The 24996-nt window shown below is 36.6% G+C and overlaps 1 protein-coding gene across 1 annotated transcript; it reads left to right on the top strand.

The window, feature by feature from the left end:
• The first annotated feature begins 10090 nt into the window (after positions 1-10090).
• LOC107097549 (fibromodulin-like) lies at positions 10091-22170 on the top strand. Its single transcript, XM_015394724.1, has 3 exons — positions 10091-10223; positions 10335-11228; positions 20292-22170. The coding sequence occupies exons 1-3, from the start codon at positions 10091-10093 to the stop codon at positions 20441-20443; spliced, it is 1179 nt and encodes a 392-aa protein (XP_015250210.1). The 3' UTR covers positions 20444-22170.
• The last annotated feature ends 2826 nt before the right edge of the window (positions 22171-24996 follow it).

Raw genomic sequence — 24996 nt, 5'->3', positions numbered from 1 at the left:
ATATGTTTTGCTGTAAACAGGATGAAGGCTTGCCTAACAACTATCATGCTTAGCTTTCCTGCCTTTTATCATATGCTCATAACAATTTGCAGAGAGTATCTTGCTGAACTCTTTAATCAGTTAAAGTAATCACATGTCTGATATCTATTCAACAACAGAATATGTCTCGCAGTCTGTGGAGAGACACAAAGAATTTATTTAGATTAAAATGCAAGATTGTTTTAAATGGGTCTTCGTTGAGAAATGTAATTGTGACAAATCTAAGTCGGAAACTAACATTTAGAATATGAAAAAAGTTAAGCTGTTCAGCGGAAAGGAAAAAAGGCATATAAGTCTCAGTCTCCTGAGCAGGTAGTCTGCTCTGACCCTTCCTCTGAAGAGCATCAGTCTTGGTATTTCCCCGTCTAGTTTATTGTTAAGGAGAACACACAGATGTTCACAGGAGTCCAATATCAGCATCAGTTCTTTAACTTTTACCGCTGTAAAGGACATGGGTCTGTGTCGATAAAAAGCCCATCATCAGCTCATTTAACATTTGATGCTTCTGTTGCTGCTAGAATACAAAGAAGCAAGGAAGAAACTGGTTCCTGGAGGAAGGGATGCTTAAATCTACATAGACTAAAAATAGGAGATAAAGCTTTGCTGAGGAAATAAAAACCTTGCTATCATGCTGAGTGAACTAACAATCTGGCATCTCCTTAATGGGATCTTCTCTTCGAAGCCAACCAGTGGTAGTGGTCTTAGGCTCTGTAACTGATGTAGTAAGAGAAAGCAGCTCATTCAATTCCTGCTGCTGGCGCTCTAGTTCCAGCCTTTCCTGCAAAACTCAAAGAAAGAAATATGCAGACGGCCTGTTTCTAGTGTTTGCTGTCAATAGACTCTGTGGAAGGCAAACTGTACCTAACTTTGGATAAAAGTTTGAAGAATGTTGTTCCTTGCCAGCAGGTTGGGTCGTTCGGATTTGTCTCCTCTGTGCGGCCCGCAGGATGAAGACAATTAGTCTGCTGGGAACAAGGTTTTTTATGGCGAACTATTGCAGTGTTCGTATACAGCACATGTTCCTATTCCATCCTATTACATATTTATCCCATGGCTGTGAGGCAGAGCTTTGCATTCAACTGGAATGATGCAAAACTAGATCCACAGATTTTATGGGCATTTAGACAACATATAGTGTGGATTTGTTTATTGATTAGATGCAGCTGTGTGTTGCTTACTTCTGAGTTCGACTTAAAGAGGACAGCTGCAAAGCACCTAATACACGCAAAGATCATGTTAAATATGTTTTATATTGCAACCATCTGAATTGGTTTTCTGTGACATATAAAAATATGTTTTTTTTTTCCACCAATGCCCTCTTTTAAAAATGTCTTTGAGAACAACATTAAAATAAAAAAAAATGACATTTAGCAAGAGATACAATTGAGCTAAATGTTAAAATTCAAGACAATAGTAGTTTCTTAATATAGGACAGTAAATCATAATCCAGTAACAGGGCCAGATTAAAATTGTTTGGCAGATGATTTTCAGTCATGCACCAGTTCTATGCCTTCAGAACTTCAGCATATTTTACTCTTGGAATCAAATCAAACTGAAAGAAGTGATTGTATTTTACTATCATAATTTATCTACTGCTTAAACAGTTATTTATAGTTTTTTGAATAAGCATTAAAATATTTCTGAAAAAGGGTAGACATGTCTCAAAAATGAGTTAAGAGTAAAACAATTTTAATAGAAATGTAAAACAGACAAAAGAGAAAAAACCCCGACTTATACAGATCCAATGCAGAGCTAAAAACAATACTCCAAAAGCTTAAGGAGATTGCGATATTACTCCAGTTTCAGAACCTTAGTTGGCTGTTGCCCTTAACTCATTAACATTGGTTGGAGGAGTGGAACAAATCCTGCTGAGTGTGCAGACTGGGTTTGTGGTCCCAGTCATAAAAAATCAGGGACTTGAGAGCATGTTCTAACAATTGAGTGATCAGGCTTCCAGGACTTCCTTAGTTTACCCTAGGGTGCTGGAAAACACCCTAGGGTTTCTAGGGGATCTGGGGTTTTTAGTTCTCTAGTCTACATTTTTCCATGGATATAGAGGAGGTATACATCCATCTTCTTTGAGGTATTTTGTGAAGGATGAATAGAGAGAATAAAATCAGAATCATCTTTAGTGGCAAATTCTCTGAACACAAACAAGAAATTAGACAATGGTTTCTCTCGCTCACATTATATCAACATGATCTAAATGTCATCTGAATGACAGGTTGCTACCTATATATCAAAAGCAGGAAAAGGTGCGACAAAATTCTTGGCTTAAAGTCAAGTTTGTTCGGTTCTTCATGCCATGACCACCAGTGTCCACAAAAGCAGTTTACAAAGAGGTGTCAAGTAGCTGAAATGCAAATAGACTACTATGAGGTCATAGTACTTAACCAAAGGAAAGTCGGTCTACTCCATTTTGGTAATAACTTGTCCCTTAAAAGCTAGGACAAATCAAGACATGCCTACTTGTGGTTTAAAAAAACTATCACCAAGGCAACTCTTAAATAAATAAATCATTTCTAAATTGTAAATAGTTTTTTCCTACTTAAAACATTTCCACAGTGCTTTATAACAACATTTTAGACTTTCTACCAGCAGCTGTCAACATGTGGGTTTTTTTATTTAATAAATTGGTATTTGACCTACATGTAGAACATCTATGAACATTAGGCTATGTAGTCTTGCTTTTCAGAATGACAAAACTCTGTTTACTTTGGCTGAAACTCGACAATCCTTCAGTCCCCAGAGAGGGAAATGGGCGCCGGATACATCTAACCATGCTGTAAAAGTCACGTTTGTCCCATAATTTCTCTGTAACATATTTATGAGGTTATGTCTGTGCCAAAAATCATTTGTAGTGCTTGTGACAGATGTAGAGACAAATGCTCAGTGGAACAGTGGGAGGTCTGCTTATGCATTATTGAGCCTAATATGGTTCCGTTTTTGTGTTGTTTTCATAAGCTATTATTGAAAATACATTCCCTTTAAAATAACCCAGCATGCTCAAGGTATGGAACTGAAGACTTGCAAAAAGTATTCATTACATCATTACTACACTGAATTTGAAAATGATCAAATAAATGTAAGCTGTGGTTGGTCTAAATTTGAGAATGACAGATAAAATAAACATTTACACGTCCATCCTAGAAATCTTTTATTTTTTTTATTTATTTTTTTTTTTACATGAGACCTACATAGAGCTATACATTGTATTGTAGCTTCTTTCTTTTTTGCAAAAAAAATGAAATTAATGTTAATGAATGAAATAGGTTCTGGGTTCTATTCCTGGCCTGGGCTCTTTCTTCATGGATTTCCCTGAGTATGCGTGGGTTCTCTGTGGGTACTCCGGCTTCCTCTCACAATCTAAAAACATTAGGTTAATTGGCTTCTCTAAATTTTCCTTAGGTTTGCATGGTTGGTGGTCTCTGCGTTGCCCTGTGACAGACTGGCGACCTGTCCAGGGTGTACCCTGCCTTTTGCCCATAGACTGCCGGAGAAAGGCACCAGCTCCCCCGTGACCCTTGACAGGGGCTAAGCAGGAGAAGATAGATGGATGTTTAAGGTAAGGATGTACTCTAGGGTAAAAACATTGTGGTATTATTTAAGCTGTCTTTTAAGATTTATGCTTTCCTCTAAAACATACTTCTCAGGTTGCTACAGATAAGTTATGGCCTGTTTTTGTTTAGGCAAAATTTAAGACTACTTTTGCAGGCCAGCTGACAGCCTTAGCCTGGCAGAATGCACCCCTGGCAGACCACAAGCTTACAACACCAAACAAAATGTAGAAGTGGAAAACAGTTTCCAAAATTTTCAAAGCCTTTTGTGTAATCCAAGTGTGAGTGTAATTTCTCTCGAAGAGTTGTTCACAACCTGATGATTGTACCGATGTTTATGGTTCCAATCATAAGATGTCTATAGATTCCCATATTTAAAAAAAAATGGCAGTAGGAGCTGTTGCTCTTACACCATGTTTCTCCACATGTAGCTGTCTTTTTTCCAACTTTCCAATGTGCATGGTGTGTAAATTTAGGCCGCGAGGAAGGCCCTGGTGCTAAACTTACTAAATTTGGCTGCGCTGACCTCGCAGAAGCATAAACCAGGCTTTAGCTTTTGATTATTTTAATTACATTGGAAATGAACATCTAAAGTAATTTGCTTTAGTTCTTGACTAATCAATCGATCCGGTAATTAAATTAAAAAAAAGTTTTTGATTGGCTTCCAAGCACATAGTAAAATCTGCAGATCACCTTACAAATCCAAGTCACTAAAACTGATTTTCCTTTAGCGAGAAAGATATTGTTTAGTAAAGCAATAAGGCCTTCAGCGGATTGTCATAAAGTATTGTAAATATGTATATTTGCAATTACAAATAATTTAAAGATCAAATGATTATTAATTTTTCTTTGATAATGATTGATTCAAACATGTAATGCAGGCATCTCAATTCATATTGGAATTTTTACATTTACAAATTGAAATGTTCCCACTTCTTAATGTGTCCAATTTGGGGCACTTTGGCATTAAAATCCTACTGCAATTGCAATTGGTTCTATTTATTCCTTATGGCACTATACAATATTTAGATTTGAGCTCAAATCGTTCTGGTCAAAACTTTTCTTGAACGGGATCTTTGTTTTATTTATGGCTATTCACCTCTTGCCCCTATCAGGTGGATGCTCCTTGTAATCACATCAGTAGAACAAATTAGAAACAGTACAGCCTCTAAAGCAGCTGTTCTCAACTGTGTTTTTTGAACCCCGATCATCCATCATCCAGGTCCCTTACCACCCCACATCAAATAGGCTGTAGGGTTCTTGCACTGATTATTATTTGTATTTTCATCATCGTAATGTTATACTCATTTTTGTTTCTGTTTCAACTAACATTGCTGTTTCCATACTCATGATCAAAAATATAAAAGAAAAATGGACATCAATGAATGACAACAGGATTTATTAGTTTCCCAGGGAATCTAAAATGGCACATTTAATTTCAAACTTCACAAATAGCAGGGAATCAGGAACAGCTAGCAATCGAATATTCACATTGTAACTAAGAAAAAGCCAATCAGAATAGCAAAGCAATCATTCTTTATAATTGTACTCGTTGTCTCTTCTTATTGAGGACCAGGTCGTGGGTGCAGCAGTCCTCACCACATCTTTAAGGGATTTTCCAGCCATGCCGTGGAGGAAGCTCATTTCAGCCGCTTGTTATCTGTGATTTAGGTGAGGGTCGGAACATAGACTTAATGCTATAATTGAGAGCTCTGCCTATTGGGCCAGCTCTCTCTTACCCACAAGAGAAAATGGCAGCATCTGCATTAATGTGGCAGCTGTATCAATTTGTGTATCCATTTCCCACTCCATTCTCCCCGCACTGATGAACCAAGAGATACTTGAACTGCTCTGCTTGAGACTGGAACTGTCCTCCAATATGAAGAGCACAGACCACCCTTTTATGGTTAACATGGTTAGGGCATGCTCTACGTCTTGCGCGGGGGCAGCTAGCAGAACAACACGATCTGTAAAATGTAAAAATAAAATATAATGGCAGACCCCTACTAGCCTCACCTATAGTAATCCTGTCCGTACAGGTTATGAACAGGACTGGGGACGCAGGGTCCAGCATGCACTAATCCAACTTAAAGCCAGCAATATGAACCAGACTTCTGCTCAACTTATAAAGAGACTATAATAATTTATCGGAATTCATTATTATTATAATCACAAGATTATAATTTCTAAATGTCAACAGTTCTTCCAGTAGAAAATTAAGCTAGAACCTTAAAAGGGTAAAGCAAGAGGATTTGACTTGCAAAGGGAAAAACGTTTGAAAACAATTGAGGGCCATGCTTTTGGCCTTTAGCTGCGGTGTGCCTGAAGCCACCAGGCCCTAGCAATTATAGTACCTGAACTGCTTGTGGAGCAACAGGCTAATGTCCTCCTCAAAAGGATGCACGGTCTGCGAAAAAAAAAAAACATTTGTATGGGTGATATTCTGCCCATGTGCTGCTCCAGCCAGGGGTGTGAAAGTAGCATGCACCTCAATGTCAGATACCTAAAAGATGAGCCTGGATGGCAAGTTTGCAGTTGACCACATATGAAAGGCTTGAACCACCCAGAAGGGAACGTCGAGGTCCACAAGGTTGTTGTTTGCTAGTCTTTCGGAACAAAAAAATAAATAAAAAAAAATGCGCAAAAGGTGACACCACAAAATGGAGCATTCATTCATTTTCTGGAGTGTAGAAACTAAAGAGCATATGGGTGAAGGTTTTACTGCACCACAAGAATCTGAAACACTCAAGAAGGAGTGTTACTATACAACCAATGAAGAGGCAGTGCCATGCATTTTTTAACATGGCAGACCACAGTTTTGTATTTTAAAGTTTCATTTGTTAATTGTTTTGTATCTTTAGAGTAAACTTCACCTGCAAGCGACTCCCTATAATTATAACTTCATCTAACAAACATACATAGTATTACCAGGAAGGGCAGATTCCTAAAGAGACAATAGAAATACAGGCAACATTGTTGCCAAATTACAAGGTTTTTAATCTCACTGAACGGATAACCGGAAGAGACAAAGGTTCTGGGATCATGAGGAGCTGTATAAATTCAAAGCTTACAGCAGCCCCTGGATGATATCATACTAAAAATGAAAAAAAAAAAGCAGGTTTGACAAAAATAAATTGCTCTTAAATCTGGACAAAACAAAGTTCATGTAATTTGAAAAGGATAAAAGAAATATAGATGGGAAAGTCAAAATAGATGGGGCAGCGGTGGAAAATGTAATTAAAATTAACATTTCTTAGGCGTTATCACTGTAATTATACAAGAAGCATATAGAAGAATTCCCATCTTCAGTGAAGCAAAGGATTTTCTGAAATTTAAAGCTTTACGCATTATCTACTGTTCATTGATTTTACCATACCTAAACTATTGTTTCACAAGTCTTGGATAATATCTCTCAAACTGCTATGCACACTGCAGAAAAAGAGCCATAAGGATAATTACTGAACCTGGCAATCATGACCACATTAATTGATTTTTCATTAATTACTGCTTAATTAAAAGTTCTAATCTGGAAGTTTTCAGACCTTGTAATTAATGTATAAAGCCAAAAAATAAACAAGACAGCATATAAACCTAAAGCTTTTTGGTATTAAAAACTGTAGGAAGGAGAGAGATTAATATTAATAAGGTTTTACTGCTTTATAAGTCTTTTCAGACAGAAACACTAAGTATAACATTATATTTGTAACTTTACTCGACTGTCTGAAATAAAGTCAGACTTTATTCCCTACAAACACAAGGGAGCAATAAAGCTGGTTTGGTTGGTGGAAGTTTGACTGTGTGTTGTCTGTTACCTACTGCTTTATTATTTAACATTGGGCTTCAACTGTTTTTTTTTTCAACTTCTCATATCTTTGTTCAAAACACAGAACTCTTTTTTTTTAATCATCAGAAGATTTGCTGGAAACGCTGCCTCGGTAAATGGTATCAGAGTGAAAATAAATGTCATGTAGCAGAAATATGAAAGCATTACAATTATTCAAATGAATTAAAGAAAATACGTTTATATCATCACATATGATCAAACAAATGGAAGAGTAAAGACAATTCTGTAAAAAAAAGTAAGATCAGTAGAAATAAGTCCAGCGTGGAGAGTAATGTTCTGCTGCATTCTTCAGTTTTACTGACGATTTATTACCTCGTAAATTTCAAAACAACATTTGTTTCAGGTCACGAAGCATGGTCAAAGGAAAAAGAATAAAGGGGAGTTGGAGTAAAAACCTAGACATATTTAAAGGAAATGTACTTATTACCTTATCAGAAACAATAAACAAAGAATAATTGTTGAAAAAGAGAGTCTAGAAAACATTAAATGAAATATGAAGAATCAACAGTATTTTTTGTGTGTTAAACTATTAGGCCTATTATTATAGTATTCAGGATTCATATTTATATAAGTTTTTTGTAGGGACTGCACAGTGCCTTCCAACATTACATTTCCATCCAATACAGAATCTCAGCATTGCACTAAATCTAAGCCTAAACTTTGTTGGTTTGATGATTAAGTTTTTTATGATTTTCCTAAAATGTGCCTCTTTTTCTGGTTTCATCCCATTAGATTTAATTCCACTGTTTCCCAACACTGAAAACTGTAGGATCAAAGCTTAAGATAAAACTCTATACTAAATATAGATAGATATAGGGAGAGTTATTAAATTAACTCTCTCTTTTAAATGTTTTTCCTCACCTCCTTTTTGTCTTTTCTATTTTTCCGTGTCCATTGCATTTAAGCTGTAATGCTCCACATGTAAAAGTAACTCTGTTGAGCTTCTCTTCGGTAGAATTATTCCAATGACTTTACACTGTATACAAGAAAAACTCAAATTTTAAAGTCAAGACTTTAGACTTGTTCTTGTGCTCTAAAGTTTCTGGGCTTCAATCGGACTTGAGGTCTGGGACTTGAACATCATGAACAACCTATATCCCATTTATCCCCCTCAGAAACAAGCAAGGAAGTGTATGTAATGGAAGCATACCATCAGTGTTGTATATGTGCAAGTAAAAGGAGTTAACCAAAGCTTCTACATTTGTATCTGTTTATCAGATCTTACCCCTGAGCTGCTCTAATAAAAAAAGAACAGAAAAATACATATCAATCATGAATTAATCTCAGAAAAAATAGGTACTGTATTCAAAAATTGCATTCCTTTTATAGATTTAATGAATTTTAATCATTCTTGGAAAAATTCTCTTTTTAAGCAGTCTCGTTCATCACTGTATCTTGAACAATATAGAAAGTGTTTCACAGATTCTAAATCTTGGCTCAACTAACTTCAATCTGTAACGCATCTTCCTAAGTATCACATGCTTGAATTATTAGTCTCCCTCTTAAATAACTCAATTTTTCAGGAAGCCCTATGGTAACAGTATGTATATGTTTCTTATGTATTTCTTATGTATTTCTTTTCAGACAAAACCAAGTCAATATAAAAGCTAAACATTTAACATTTTTTTAGACTTGCAGGTTAACATGTGGTTGTTTATTTTCTATTTGTAAATACATCTTTGTTTGTGTAGACTAATGGGCCAGAGGGTTTAAAATTATTAGTTTTTTATAAGTAAAACAACTGCTTTCCTCTGCCAACCAGCTGATATACTATATCTTTGATGAGGTGGTGACAGAATTGTATTTAATTCACAGAATTTGTGCGTTAACAGTTGTTTGCCAAGTTTTTGTTAAACAAATAATGGCAAATGGGTAATTTAGTTTTCTGTCAGCATGACCTCAAAACCTCAGTATGAGAAAGATGGTTTTCTTTTGTTTTTCACTGTAATTTTAACCTCATTAGGATTCATTATCTATGGGAAAAAAACTGATTTCTAAATCCACAAGTTGTCTTTCTTTTGTGGGGTTGGAAAGGAAATACATAGAATTAACTTAATCACCTAAACTCTGAGTTCATTTTTCCTGGCCTAGAGGAATATATACGGTAAGTAAGGGGGCCTTTACTGAATAGTATTTAGAGCAGGATAATGGTTCTCTGATGTATGCAGGCGCCAGCAAAACCATATGTGCGAAACCTCTCAACAGGCTCTATACTGTAAAGGGCACAAGCAGACGTAGAAGCCTGTAAAAGAAAAATGTAAGGAGGATGTTCTTGGACAAATAGCCAGGTTAAGCATACCTTATTGACGCATGCATTCCATTTAAAGTGTGAAAAGGCATGAAGAGACTTGGGGATAGGACTCAAAATTATATACTTACCACACTTATGATTAACGCTTTGATTGTGGTTGATAAAACTCTCAATTCCTTAGGGCTCAAACTTCTCCAAAACTTCAATGACACAACAGTAGATAGCAAACCAGAGTACGAAGAGTCATGCTAATGACAGGGAATGTCTGTGTAATGGATGAAAGACATGTTAAAAAGCAGATGTCTTTGCTATTCCGCAGATGGCACTGATATTTAGATTGCTGCAGGTAATAGGTTGTTGTGTAAGTTACATCAAAGTGAAAAAAAGGCATATGCACTAATGAAACAGGATGGATGGGGCCACAGCTGCAGAGAGGGTTGGTGGAGCTATTTATCCTCAGTAGGCAACATATTCTACTCAGTCAGACTGAAATACAAGAGAGGGGAGATTGGCAGGAGACATCAAGAAACTGGTAGGTACCGCATCAGTTAAGTTTGATTTTAGCAGTAGGAGATCTGTATTAAGAACATAAACTGACTGCCTTCATCTTTAAAACATCCATTTTTTTGTATCTTTCCTTAAGTGATCATGAGGACATTGGTGCTCTTCCTTTTAATGGGAATAGTGGATGTGACCATCAGCCAGAGCTACAGCCCCTTCCAGTGGCTGTCTCAGCTACGAGGCCGGAGGCAGAATGCAGGCTGGTATTCGGAGGCTGCAGATTGCCCCTTGGAGTGTGACTGCCCAACAACCTATCCCACAGCTATGTACTGTCACAGCCGCAACCTGCAGCACGTTCCCTACGTTCCGTCACATATAAAGTATGTATACCTGCAGCGTAACCAAATCACAGGCATTCAACATGGCGTGTTTGACAATGCTACAAACCTGATGTGGGTGATTTTATCACACAACAAGCTCAGCTCAGAAAAACTCAGCGACAGTGTGTTTGTCAAGCTGGAAAACCTGGATCGACTATATCTGGATCACAATGAGCTGACCCGGGTGCCTCGTAACCTTCCAAGTTCTATATCTAGACTGCAACTTTCCCACAACAAAATTGCAAAAGTTTCCTCTAAATCATTTGATCGGATGTCTAACCTCACCACCCTTCAACTACAGGCTAATGTCATAGAAGAGTTAGAGGGTGGGTTTAAGGATCTAAAATCTCTTATTATGCTGGATATCGGGAAAAACAAGCTAAGGAAAATCCCCGACAGCCTTCCTGAGAGCCTGCAACAGCTCTACTTGGAGTTTAATAAGATAGAGAGTGTGCCAGCTGGTTTTCTTACTATGTATCCTAACCTGCAGTTTGTCCGCTTAGCTCACAACATTCTGACAAACAAAGGACTTCCCTCCAGTGTCTTCAACACAAGCACACTCGTTGAGCTTGACTTGTCCTTCAACAAACTGGAACAGATCCCTAATGTCAATAGGAACCTGGAAAACCTGTATCTACATGCCAATAAGATCAAAGGTACGTACACTTATATGGAACCTAAAGGAAAACAAAATACAACTAAGGTTTAAAAGGAGAATTTTGAATATTTTATTGTTTTGAATACTCTATTGCTTTTATGCCTAGAATAATACAATTTTCATTTTCAATCACTGAAACAGGACATAATGGTTTACACCTGATTTCATCATCTCGGTAAAATGTTTATCATGCCCTCAAAAAGCCTTTGTTAACACAAGTCATGCTAACAGGTCACTTTTCTTACAGCATTTGTAGTGATAAGGACGATGAAGTCATTTCACAAATCCTTATTGTTGCAGCACTACTTCAGAGTGCAGGGCCACATCTGTTTTAATCAAGAACAAACAGTATACAATTAGTCAATTATATAGCCAGCAATTGGTAAACAAAATACACAAATGCTAAATGCTGCATGGATTTATGCACTCTTAAGATCAAATGTGGCATAAGTTGACATTAACGTTGAGTTTTTCACTAATGATTTAGCTCTGTTAGTTGTTTTTTACTTATGTATTTATTTATTAATTTCTTTCCCATATTTAATTTCCTTAAGATCATGTTTGCTTTGTGTGTAAACACAAATGTGACACTACTAAATAAAAAAAATGAGATGAGCAAACACAAAACCTGAACTAGCAAACACTCGAGTTAGAAGTAAACTAACGTAAATATAGATGCATGAAAAAAAAATGAAGTAAACTAAAAAAGCAGTGATAACTGAAATACAGAGAAGCAAGGTGGAAATGCCCTGCAAACATAATACCCACTGAAAATAGATAAATTATGTTAAATCACAAATCCATGCAATGGAAAAATGCTGCAAGCAACAAAAACAGTTGCAAGTTAAAAAAAGCTGCAAACTACCTCTGGATATAGAAGTGCTCCAAACCTATAGTGGAAACGATAATCACCTCATATGTGACCAGACCATTAGTCAAGGCATAAACAAAATGCTAAGAGAGATGGTTTAAAAAAGATTAAAAGGAAAACTTGCCTCGTTTTTATTCCATCCAAGCATCCCTGGAAAGCATTCCATTCATGTTTGAAACAGCTCTGGTCCTTAACATTAACTGCTAACAAGGTAATGATCGTCTCTCCCTAGAAGACTGCCCGCAAATAATAACAGACTAGTGAAACAAAACAGGAACTAAGATCAACAATTAGAAAAACATGATTAGAATCCATAAACTAACACTGCACCATAGATAAAACAGGAATTTTAAAGGTATAGAGGACAATCTTTTATTTCCAGGTGGATCATCTAAATAAGTGGTCCTGCTAATTGTCAATCATTGTGGATGATATATTTACGTAAAGCCGTACTACATGTTCATTCCGTTTGCTATCTTTTTGCACACATTCAGGTGTATATCCATGGTGAGCTACAGTTTCAGACATTCATTAAAGCTCACCTTTCTCACAGAGGTTCTTTGAAAATGGCCAAGGGTCATAAGAGAAAAACTGTCTACGAATTACGTATGTGATGAAAAGAAAGGCCTCAGAAGAGGCAGATATATCCTGGAATGCTTTGCACGGAGGAATCTCCTCATAAAGCATTATGGGATTTGCTGTCACAGCGGCCCGCTATCACCATAGGCTGTCTTTACCCGAGAGCGGCGACTAATAACAAAGATGGAGTAGTCACCTTGCAGTGGAGGAGGAGTTACGTGATCATCTGCCCAAACGTTCAGTTAACTGAGTTCACTATAAAGTTCACTATATAATCCCCGCTCTATATAGTGATTGAGGGATTTAGGTGTCAGGGCGGATGTTCAGACATAGTAAACTTGTATGAGCCATGAGAACAGCAACTTTTAAACAGAGCGTGCACAAGAAGAAATGGGCTTGTGCATGATCTCGCAACGTCGTTTGCTCTCAGGGTACAGGGTTGTGCATGTGCATTATTTTTATAGTAGAGAGGGTGGGTCTTTTAAAATAAATCCTCCATAATACTTTAAAGTTCAGTCCAACAGTAAGCAGCATGCTCCACATACTGAAAGGTTTGGTCGTAAGCTGAGCTTTTGATCACTGTACTTTCGAATAAAACATACTTAAAGGGGGTCATAGAATGATTATATAGGGCATTTGGTGCTGGTCCTTAAAGTCTCTGAATAGGGTGTGTAACATTGGTTGGGCTCAAAATGGCATATTTGCTGTTCTATGAGCTCTAATATAAGCCTGGTTCAAAGCCCTAGAATGAAACGACAGGTTTTCTTCTTTTTATGGTATGCTCATGAATATTTAGATGAGCTGTGCGCTGATTGGTTGGTTTACAACAAGCAAAGCTGCTGAGCAAAGGCGCATCATAGCAACAAGCACTCACTGAAACATTGAGATTTCTGATATGGTAGGGTGATCAGACGTCCCCTTTATCCCAGACATGTCCTACCTTTCACACCTAAAAAAATGTCCGGGGGGAATTCCAAAGTCGTCCGGGATTTTGGTTGACTACAGTGCAGCACAACCGAGCCGGCAGGCGGGGGGAAGCACGGGGGGAATCACGCTAAGGCAAGCATACCATCACTGGATCAGGTTCGGTCCAACCCGGGAGCTGATGGCTCAGTTCGAAAGCCCGGGTCCGCTCCAGTCAGCAAACCAATTTCGAGGCGTGACAAAGGTACAGGCCAGAACCAAATAGGACAACATCCCCGAATTGATGTCAAATCGTTGCTTCGTTTGAAATTACTCGTTTTATGGTGGAAGTTTAGAATTGTGAGATTTGCAGAGAAAGGAGGTGTCGATGGGGTTTGAACTTCTCTGTACGTCCATTTCACCCACTGAACCATCGTTATTCATCTATGACGATGTAAACTCCGTTTTGCATTCTATGACCCCTTTAAGCAAATCTAAAACACTAACTGTGGAATAAAGCCAACTTTATGCAATTTTGTGCCCCTCCCTGTATTTGTTTTCACTCTACTTTTAAGTCAACCAATGCAGTGGACAGTAATATTTGGGTCTTTTTGTACATTCAATTGCTCTAACAGCTGACAGTTTCCACCAAAACCAAAAACACAATTCCCAGATAAGTTCTATGAATATTTTCAGCTGTTGTTAATAGTGTTGCGCCGATGCCATTTTTTGGCACCGATACTGATACCCGATACCTGGCTGTGCAGTATCTGCCGATACCGATACCACCATTTTAGGGCAGTATCGGGGCCCCGTCCGATACTCGTATCGGTATCGGTGCAACACTAGTTGTTAATAAATTTACTGTAATGGTTGTATTCATCTTTCATTTTTCACAAATGTTGGTGGTGGAAAGATCCTGGATCATTAATCATGATTGCAAGATGTTCACAAGCACTGCCTCCTTAGTTATACAATGTGTTTACCGCCATGTTTGTAGGGATACTGAAATAAAAATTATATGATATGTGTAGTTAAACTGTAGCACTTCGCTGTACAATCAAACCCGTTTTTTTTATAAAACCATTAAAGAATTTTGATGGTAAATAATAAATCACAATGGTAAACTTCCCTTAGCGTACAGTAAACACCAAAATGTCCAAAGCTTGCCAAATGATTTAGATGGAACTATAACTGCAACTGCACAGTTGCAGTTAAGTATTAAAACTCAGAAACTATTAAATTAAAACGTTTTAACTGCTACAAGCATTACACTCTGCCAAATGTCCTAAGAATGACTGGCATTATTGCATAAAATTAGATTAGAAACCACAGCACCTTTGCATAAGAAATGGAGCACAGTTAACGGCCTACTGGGGTTTTTCTAAAGTTTTATTTCCTTAACTTAATGAGTATTCCTGATAATGTATCCCATTTTGCTATGGAACTTTGTAGCCACAAATTAGCTTATACAAAAGTTGAGTTTTAATTGTTTCTTGCATTTAAAAAACACATAATTTAAAAATAAAATCCACAAATTGAGAAAATGATGGATGATGGAACAATATCCCTGGATCTCAAACTGTACTGCAACTCTGTTTTACAAACAAAATGGCCTAGTTTCATTTAATTGACTGAGCTAGTAAGAGCTGATAAGCAAAAACAGCTGATTAGTTTTTTTTAGCACATTAGTTTTGCTTTTTATAAAGTGAGACAGTAGATTTATTTGATAACTTTAAGTGCAAACTAGAGAATACACAAGTTGTCTAAATCCGAAGGCAAGGTAAATAAAAAAACAAACAACATAAAAATGAAGAAATACATTTTGACAACATAATTACTTTTGCAATTATGTGCTCACATAGACGTTGGTCTTTATGCAAGAGAGAGTTTATATTGTTAATGAAATCAAGCTTTGAGAGTTTTTTAAACAGGATCAAACTGCACACAGGAACTTGGTTGTCGAAAATTAATATGATGATTCAATTATAGAATTAAGAGCAAACTTAGAACAGAAACAAGGAATCAGGGCAATGAGCATGAAAGGGCAAATTGTTAGAGTAAGGGATGTTGTGCAATTTTACCAGCAGATGATGAATATATCAAATAACTAGAACTGGAAGTTATAGTTAATTAATAGGTCATTCAAATCATTAGTAAAACCAATTTATGATCATAAGTTAAATGATTATACCTGTCATCTGCTTACTCACTGTGATTGTTTAGTCTTCTGTCCAAAGTTGGACTTCCTCAACTGGCTTTTAAAATCCAACTGTCTTTACCAATTTAGTAATTTAGACTATTTTTATTAACAGTTATTAACCATCAAGCAAAAGAAAATGTCTTTGTTTATTCAAGTGTTAACCAAAGGAGGGTGGATCTGCCTTTGAATGATAAATCATTCACTGTATAAATTATCACAGACTACTAAGGGTTAAAATATCAGTACCTCTATTACAGTTTTATTATGTCTAATAACTATACAAACACTAAACACTACTGAAAATAAGCACAATCTAATAAAAGAGGATAGGTGTCCAAGCGTCAGTTCAAAGAGTCTTAAGGAATGTTCAATTTTAGGCTGGATGTATTAATACAATTGTTCGTATTTTTAAAAAAATCGCAGCAGCTAAATGTGAAAAACCGATGCAGAGATCTTGAATACAATCAAAACATTGTAGTTTATTCAGTTTTACAGTAAATTCAGGAGTGTATTAAAATGTAGCAGCACTGGAGCAAAATAGATTAGCTCAGATTACAACAGGGGAGCAAGCCACGAGGCGCGCCAGCTGGAACAATGGGCCATAAACTCACATGAGCTGAATATGAGGTAGCTTGAAGCCATAGACAATTGTATACGTGGAGTCCTCACTGGATGCTGTTGGCAGCAAGGTCGACGTACCTAGAGGGCAGCCATCCTAAATCCTACCACAGTTCAGACAGCTAGTGTCAGAATGAATAGGACACACCTTTGATCTCATTTTTATCACATGTAAGAACAGTCAGAGATAATATTACAATAACCTCTTACATGTCACAACCACTTAAAAGAACCACTAAATTCACCTTTACATTAGATAACACATATTTATTTAGATTAAAACAATTTAAACTGAACTCAAACTGGATGAGATACATGCAAAGTTATGTTTGCATGTTTTGCAAATAAATATTAATATGATATACACAAAGTTTTATATTAATATATTATAATATGTTTTTACAAATATTAAATATTTATATGGTATATTATTTTGTATTTGTAAGGATTGCTCTTTGATAATGAGTATTATGATCTATAGAGGGAAATTTGCTGTAATGCGATTTACGAAAGAGAGTTAAGTTATAATTATTTTTTTTTTATTTTAATTTTTATTTATTTTTTGTTATTGTTAATACTCTAGCAAGAGAATTATTCTGATGAAAAACATCAGAGGCAGATCTGCTGGGCTTCATTTGATCATTTACAGCAATTTTGATCTTCTCCTCAGAGTGGCTGCTGATAGCTTTGTAGAAGTCAACCATTTTCACCTACTGGTGGTGAGTCTGAAATAGTGGAAAAATTGCAAATCTTCTTTTGGAAAGTAAGCTTGTAGGAGTGATGCAAACAGTAACATCTAAACAGAGCATGCACGTGGAGCGGGTTACGTGGTTGTGCATGTGCATTTTTTTTTTTTTAAAGGAGAGGGCTAGTTTTTTCAGAAGTTCACGAAAAATGTCCACTATACTACGGTATATTTAACCCTGAAATGAAGCAAACCTAAGGTTTAAAAAAAAAAATGTTTCACAACAGCTGCTGCTAGTTTGTTTAATCAACTCTGAGTAGGTGTAACCCCTATGGAAAGCCATTGTAAATGGAGCTCCATAATGCAGAATTACAAAAAAAGTTATTGGAGAGTGTGTTTAAAAGGGAAAGAAAATGCGCACCAGCAGCAAAAGAGAGGGAGGTGGCATAGGAAAAGGTTGCTGCTCGAGTTAATAACTAAATTTAGATGATGTCCACTGGCATGCCTTTTTTGGCATTTATTGAAACTGGTTTGCTCTCTGTTGTTCCATTTGTAGATCACTTAAATAGGATTTTTCCTGGTCAAAATCACATTCCTAGTCTGAATTATAATAACTGATTTTCTAAACTTCATTTTTGCAATTATAAACAGAATTTAAGAATGTCAAAAAACAGACTTAGACTTGTAAGAATTAAGTGTTGTATACCTAGAAATGTTGACACATTTTAATTGCCCTTTTTGACTTTTATGAGCTACACTGAATATGTATTTATGACATCTGAAATGAATTTCTTCCTGGTCCAAATAATGACAAAGAAACATTTGACACAATATTTATTTTAGATATGAAGACTGTCATTTTATTTGCAATGTTCATTTTGACAAGGAGAAAATGTATTTATACATTGTGAATACATTTTCAGACAAACTAATAAATATCAAAACAGATTGCCATAGTCTGTCACAATAACGTTGTGGTGGAAAACTATTTTACTGCTTTAATGTTAGTGGATCAATTAATTATTTTTTGGTGCAATCTGACGGGAGACAAGCACAGCTGTTAGCAGGTGAAGATTAAGAAAAAAAGGTTGTACAGGTAGGACCTGCCCTTCAAAATACTTTCCCTCTGGGATTATTAAAGTTATTCTTATTCTGACTGTGCAGATGTTTTCTATAATGATGTTTTCACACACGGTCCTTGTAATGCTGTTAATATGAGGGTGGATAAGGTTGTGGATGTATGTGATGGATTGTGAGGTAAAATATAAAGATAACTTTCAGAATATAAAGAACACCTCTACGTGGTCTGAGAGCCCTCTTCCTCTAAATATTTAATTCTCTGTGAATTTATGCCACCTATTCTTTAATTGGATGCTTGTCAAAAGGACTGCTGTGATTGCGTTAACACCTAAGGTGTCAAATGGACCTACTGAATTATTTGGAGACAGAGGACACTAAGTTTATTGAGGAAAACCTTCTCCCAATCAGGTTAGCTCTAGGGAGAATGTTACTACGGAAACAGATGCAGAGGTTGAGTAAATCTGTGAAACAGGCCTCAGGATGACATCGCTTTGATCATGCCAGGCAGTGAGAAGGTCTACTTGGTTAAATGAGGGAGTTTAATGGAGAAACCCCACAATCTGAGCACACAGGGATAAACCATCAGGGTAACAAACATTGGGTATTGTGAGGAATCTATGGTTGGGGAACAGAAACTTGGTTGAAGCAGTAAAAGCAGAAACAAGTGATGAGGTCCAAGGGTCTTTCTTAACACAGCACAGGAAAAAATGTTGAACTAAGAGCAGCAGATACAGGCTGACAGATCCAGGGGATAGAAAGGAGATGGTAGTGGGAAGCAGAAAGAAAGTAAATGTCCAGGGATCAGGATCAAGGAGAATATTTGATGTGGGTGAGGCAGAACCAGATGTTTCAGGAGACTGAAACATGATGGAGAACATGCAGATAGGCAGGGAACAAGAAATGCTGGACGTTTACTCACTTAAAGGCTTTTAAAAACCTAGCAAAGTTAGCCAGACAGAGTGTGGTATATGTATATGTATGTGGTATGTGCAGGCAGGATAGATGCAGGTGGAAACAATGATCCAAATTAATGTAGCGAGAGAGGAGCCAGAACAGACAAATACTACCATACAGTTTAACCCAGAATATATCCTCCTGGGCCTTCCGCATCCTATGATTAAATCAATAAGCAGATAAGCAATAAGCGATTTTATAACCTTGTAAAGTTTGATGCCATTAAGGACATTCTGCTTTTTGGATCAAGGAGTCTGAACCCTCTACGACCTCATAGCACAATGTGATACAGGAGGGTATGACTAGTGATTATAACACATTTTTCCCTAGGAATTCAACAAACATTGTTTACTCAACCTGGGACCTATACCTTAGACATAATGGGGCCTATGTTGGCTTCGCACCTTTCGAGTTTTTTTGTTTAATCAACTAGATGAATCTATTAAACTGTCAGCTTTAAGCTTTGCAAGGGGTACAAGTTTGCTTTGAGCTGATTTTTTGTTTTTATTTGTTGCATTTGTTAAAACATTTGTTATAAAATTGTCAGACCTTTATGAATATGTGTAAAGAAATATGTACTATTACTATTATAATAGTAATTGTTATTAATTATTATTGTTCTAATTATTACTATTAAAGTATACAGTCGTATGTTTACATTATCACTGCTGCATACCTTTATCAAGGCTGCACTTTAAAGAATGAAAATGTCTTCAGAGCTGTACTGAACAAAATTTCTTTTTGTATACACTCTGTGTACAAAATGACAAATAAAGTCTGTCTAAGTCTATTTAATGCAGCTGTACTTATTATCAAAGTGATGCTATGATAAGTGATGTTAAAAAAGCAAGTCAATTTCTTGTATTTGAACAATTTTGTCTGGGAATTTCTTCACTAAATAAGCCAGCAGCTGCATGAGCAGTGAATTCAAAAAGTGTGAACCCATCTGTTCCTAATTAAACTATTCACAATTGAAGGACTAACTTTAATTATACGCCTGCCTAGTTTGACTGGAACAAAGGAATGTATAACCCGGACACAGCCTTTAAGAAAAGCCTAACATTTCATTTTCAAGCAATAACCACTTGTCAGAGGATGGGTTTCACAGTTGTAATTTTTTTAACTGCTCATGTTTATAACATATTCTCATATTTCTGTCTCTTTCCAGAGTTCTCTTTGAGCAGTTTCTGTGACACATATGATGGGACAAACTTCTCCAAGCTGAAAGTGCTGCGTTTGGATGCTAACAAAATCAGTGCTAGAGACATTCCTGCTGAGGCTGCCTACTGTTTGCGGCTGGTTTCCTTTATTGATGTGTAGAGCTTCTTGTTCTTTTCTTTTTTTTTTTCTTTATCTCTAACTTGTATGCCCTCACTGTTACCGGTCTGTTACATTGGTCAAGAAAATGTTTTATTAAACAGTTATGCTATTAACATTCCACTCATAATTCCAGAGTCAGCCAAGAGGAAATACCAGTGTTGGATAACCTAATATCTAGATTACAGTCATATGGACATTTGAGACCCGATAAAAACATTTTTCAGAAATATCAGAATTTAAGTTTTTGGATTAATGCTAAATATCACAATTATACATAAACAGAATGTAGCTAATTGTGGACATTTTATTCAGCCTAAAACTTTTAATCAACTGTATAAGATTCAGTATCGATCTTTGCCTCCACCATGTGGAACGCCATAAAACTTCATGCTAAGGAATTATGTATTAGGCAAAAAATAATTATAAATCTTAGTTGATTATCATTTCTGTTTCTTAATTGCACGTATGGCTCTGTAAACTGAGCTGCCTCAATTTGGTCATGCATAAGTTCCATGTTGTAGACATGGAAGCTTCCTTTTTTATCATTACAGTGCTTTAAGTACTGGTTAAGGGCTGGTGTCTTTCTTGGTTCTAAGCAGTAACAAGTTATGTAAATAAATGTTTTGCTTTTTCAAACATTCTGCCATGATGCCCAAGTTTTTTTAGTGCTTTGTTTTAGGGAGGCAAATCTATGAGTGGGCGTCTTCCGTTTTTTGTCTTTTTATCAGTTGAAAAATTTGTGTTTTACAATGTGTTTAAGAAGATTATTTCCCTTTTATCTAACCAGCAAAGCATTTTGATTAATCAAATCCTGATAAGATTGCCCCATGGATAGACTGTATCTAAATGAAATGTAAGTATGTTCAACTTGCTTTATCCACCTGGGCAGTTCCACTTAAAGCTTGGGGTCATTGACCAGAGGCCTGGGAGCTTTAGTGTCTGGACAGCATCTACGCTATTCCCAGGACTACGATTTTTGGACGGAGGTTTCTCTTGGAATTTGTTACAGCATTTCCCCCGAGTTCGGGGTCATAGCCCCGAGTGCGCTGATGACCACTAAGCCTTGAATCTCCTCAACGTCTCCATTTCCTCTCTAAGCCCTTGGTATTTCTCAAGCTTCTCATGTTCCTACTTCTTGATGTTGCTGTCCATTGGGATTGTTGTTTTATCTGTCAGTGCTGCTTTTTCTTCTTCCACAATTTCTATTTAGCTAATTCATGTTGCACCATTTCAGGTAGAATCTTTTCAAAAGGTTCCTTAATAGTTCCTGTTTGATGTGGTAGAACTTTATTGCTCTTGTGCTCGTGTTCCTTTGTTATTTGTTCTCCCTTCAGGCCTCATGATGCTTGCTATTTGGGGGTTTGTCACTCACATTTTTTTTTATTATTATTATTCTTGTACTGCTTTTTCTATGGGGAGATGTATTTACTGTTGCACTTTGTTATTGTTGGTCATATTCTTGATGCAGCTCAAGATCTTTGCCGATTTACCCTGAATCGTGACCTTCCACTTAGCACCCAGTCTAATAGTGCTAGGCTTCTTGTCTCACTCACTGTGTAGCTGAGTATCCAAATCTATAAACGCAAACCACCTTAAAGCATATTTGTTCCATTAAAGCTAAATTGTTAGATTAAGCCTTTATAGGGCACTCAGTGATATACTTTAAAAATCAAAATTACAACGCAGTAGTGTTATTGGAATCCAAGACCTTATTACCTTTGTAACATAAAAAAAAAACATGGATATTTTGATGGCAAAAATGAATGTCAATGTAATAACAAGAAACGCTAACTTGCTTGAATATAATATGAAAAATAACAAAGGTGCTTCTATAAAAAAATTCATGAAAAACACTTTTTTAGTTTATAAACCTAAATATAATTGTTAACTAGGCTTATTAACTTTACTTTTTAACTTTACAATTAGCTTTTTACCTTTTTTTCTTGACTTTTCTTCCAACTTAATTTGCAGTAGGTAATATATCATTCAGGCATGTAGCAGTATCTTTGCTGAATAGCATGATATTGAACTTGTGCTTCTAGATTTCACTTTCGGGGGTGGGGGGGTAGATTCCATTTCTAAGGGGTATGCAAGTGATCTAAAATGGTAAATTGCCCTATAATGGGTTAAATGTACATTTTTTCAAAATATTTCTGTATTAAATTGCATTCTGTAACTAACTTAGATTTTTTATAATTTGCTGTGAGTGAAAAAAAAATAAGTGAAGCTTCCACCAAGAAGTTCAAAACTGTTAAAGCAAAGGAAGATTCGTCTTATAAAAGGAGCAGGGCGTACCCTTCCCCCCTCAAAAGAGCAACTGTGATGCTCTAGCCCATACTGTGAATTTGCAAAACAAAGAGTCGGGGTTAAACATGAGGAGGGAAGGGGCAAATGGGATTTAGACCTAACTACCAGGAAGCTCATGTTTCATTTTGAAGAACCACACAATGATACTGATCAATTATATGTAAGGAGTATATTGTTTTTTTTGTGTCTTTTTTTTTTTTTGTACTGCATTCAATTGATTGTTTTTCTATTTCCTTATTCCAGTTGTTGTGTGATGTTTCATGCAGAACACTGTATCTAGTTGTTGGAGTTCTTGTAGACTGCAAACATAAACTAAAGCAATGTTAACCAAAAATGCTTTGTGTGCAGTGTTTTCCTTGACGTTATTGAGGAATAAAAAAAAAAAATAATAATTTCCTACCTCTACATTTCCCAAAACACTCTCCTGCTTCTACCATCTTGGGGAAGACAGCACAAGCAAAATTTATGGTGCCAGTATTCCCTCAGCAACATATAACTTTAGCAAACACATGGTCAGTATTTTCTTGCCTCACATCACATTACACAGGGAAGAAAAGCAACATTTGATAAAGGTTTTGAGCAACGTTTGATATCACTTGCTCTTTACATGTATACCAACATTAGAGGCCAGGAAAACGTTTAGATAAATGTTTGATTAAGATGCAGATTTCTACAAAAAGATCAGGTTTGATCTATGTCAAGAATTTTTTTTCTTCTACAGAATCATAGCTTTGCTTTTAGATCTCCAGTGTCACTGATTGTTGCCGATCTCTACATGGTTGAAGTGGAAGTGAGCCCTGAATTCCTTTAAGGGAATGCCACTGGGGAACTGGATCAAATATGTGACAGATAGGCTACTTTGGTCTAAATCCAGGTGATTGAAATAGAGGGTATCACAAGACACATCAACATCAAGTTCACCAGATAGATCACTAAAAACCAAAAGCTATCTTTTGTTGGATAGTTCAGTGCACATGGAAAGAAACAGTAGCCTTAACATTCAGGTTAACAAGAAACAAATGCACACAGATGGTAAATGGAGTGAATTTATGCAATGCCATTTTAGTCAAATTGACCACTACAGATGCTTCATACTACAGAAAAATTCACTCAGCCTCTTTCTCAAATGTATACATATTCAAACCAATATGAAGATTGTTATGCAATTTGGGGTATGAGAGGATTACTCTTTCCAATGAATCACAGTCACTCCAGAACCGTACATTCCATTTGATTCTCATCACTCACTGGAGCACATATTTTATGTTTTAAAAGAAAAAAGAAGATGGTCAGATCAAATAATTTATCCAAAACTGTAGATATTTTATCTGGGCTTTTATTAAAGCAGTGAGGAAACCCAGAAACAAAACTAAGCAAGATATGAAAAAGACTAAACATAAAAACATTGCCATCACCTATGCAGCTGGAACATCTGAGAAACTCAAAGAAATTTTCTTCATATTTTCTTCACCTTGGTCTCATGTGAGTTAATAGTTTACTCCTCCTAGTGCTCTGGAGTATTGCAGATACGTTTAGTTATTTTTTAGTTAGTTATCTGTTTATTTCAAAAAAGCATAAAGAAAGACAATGTGTTATAAAAAAAAAAGTACAGTCTTTTCAGACTGTACTGTTACTGTAAATCAGAATCAAGTTTATTCCCAAGTAGGTTTGCACTTTCAAGGAATTTGACTTGGTGTTGTTGGTGCAGACGAAAAACAAAATAAGATAGAATATATATATATATGGGAGAGAAATGGGGAGAGAAACATTGTCCAGTGTCACGGGCGGCTCTTGGCCTTGTTGATAAGGCCGGTAGCAGATGGGGAAAAAAACTGTTTTTGTGACGGGAGGTTCTGGTCCAGATGGACCGCAGCCTCCTGCCAGAGGGAAGTGTCTGAAATAATCTGTGACTGGGGTGCGAGGGATCAGCCACAATCTTCTCTGCGCGCCTCAGAGTCCTGGAGGTGTGGAGCTCCTGGAGAGATGGGAGGTTGCAGTCAATCACCTTCTCTGCAGACCGGATGACACGCTGCAGTCTGCTCTTGTCCTTAGTGGTGGCATCAGCGTACCAGATGGTGATGGAGGAAGTGAGGATGGACTGAATGATGGAGGAGTAGAACTGCACCATCATTGTCCTGGGCAGGTTGAATTTCTTCAGCTGCCGCAGGAAGTACATCCTCTGCTGGGCTTTTTTGGTGAGGGAGTCGATGTTCAGCTCCCACTTTAGGTCCTGGGAGATGATAGTT

The sequence above is a fragment of the Cyprinodon variegatus genome, unplaced genomic scaffold (assembly GCF_000732505.1).
Source record: "Cyprinodon variegatus isolate N-32 unplaced genomic scaffold, C_variegatus-1.0 Scaffold706, whole genome shotgun sequence".
Lineage (NCBI taxonomy): Eukaryota > Metazoa > Chordata > Actinopteri > Cyprinodontiformes > Cyprinodontidae > Cyprinodon > Cyprinodon variegatus.
The sequence above is the reverse complement of the archived record's forward strand: the minus strand, read 5'-3'. Positions and strand labels throughout refer to the sequence as shown.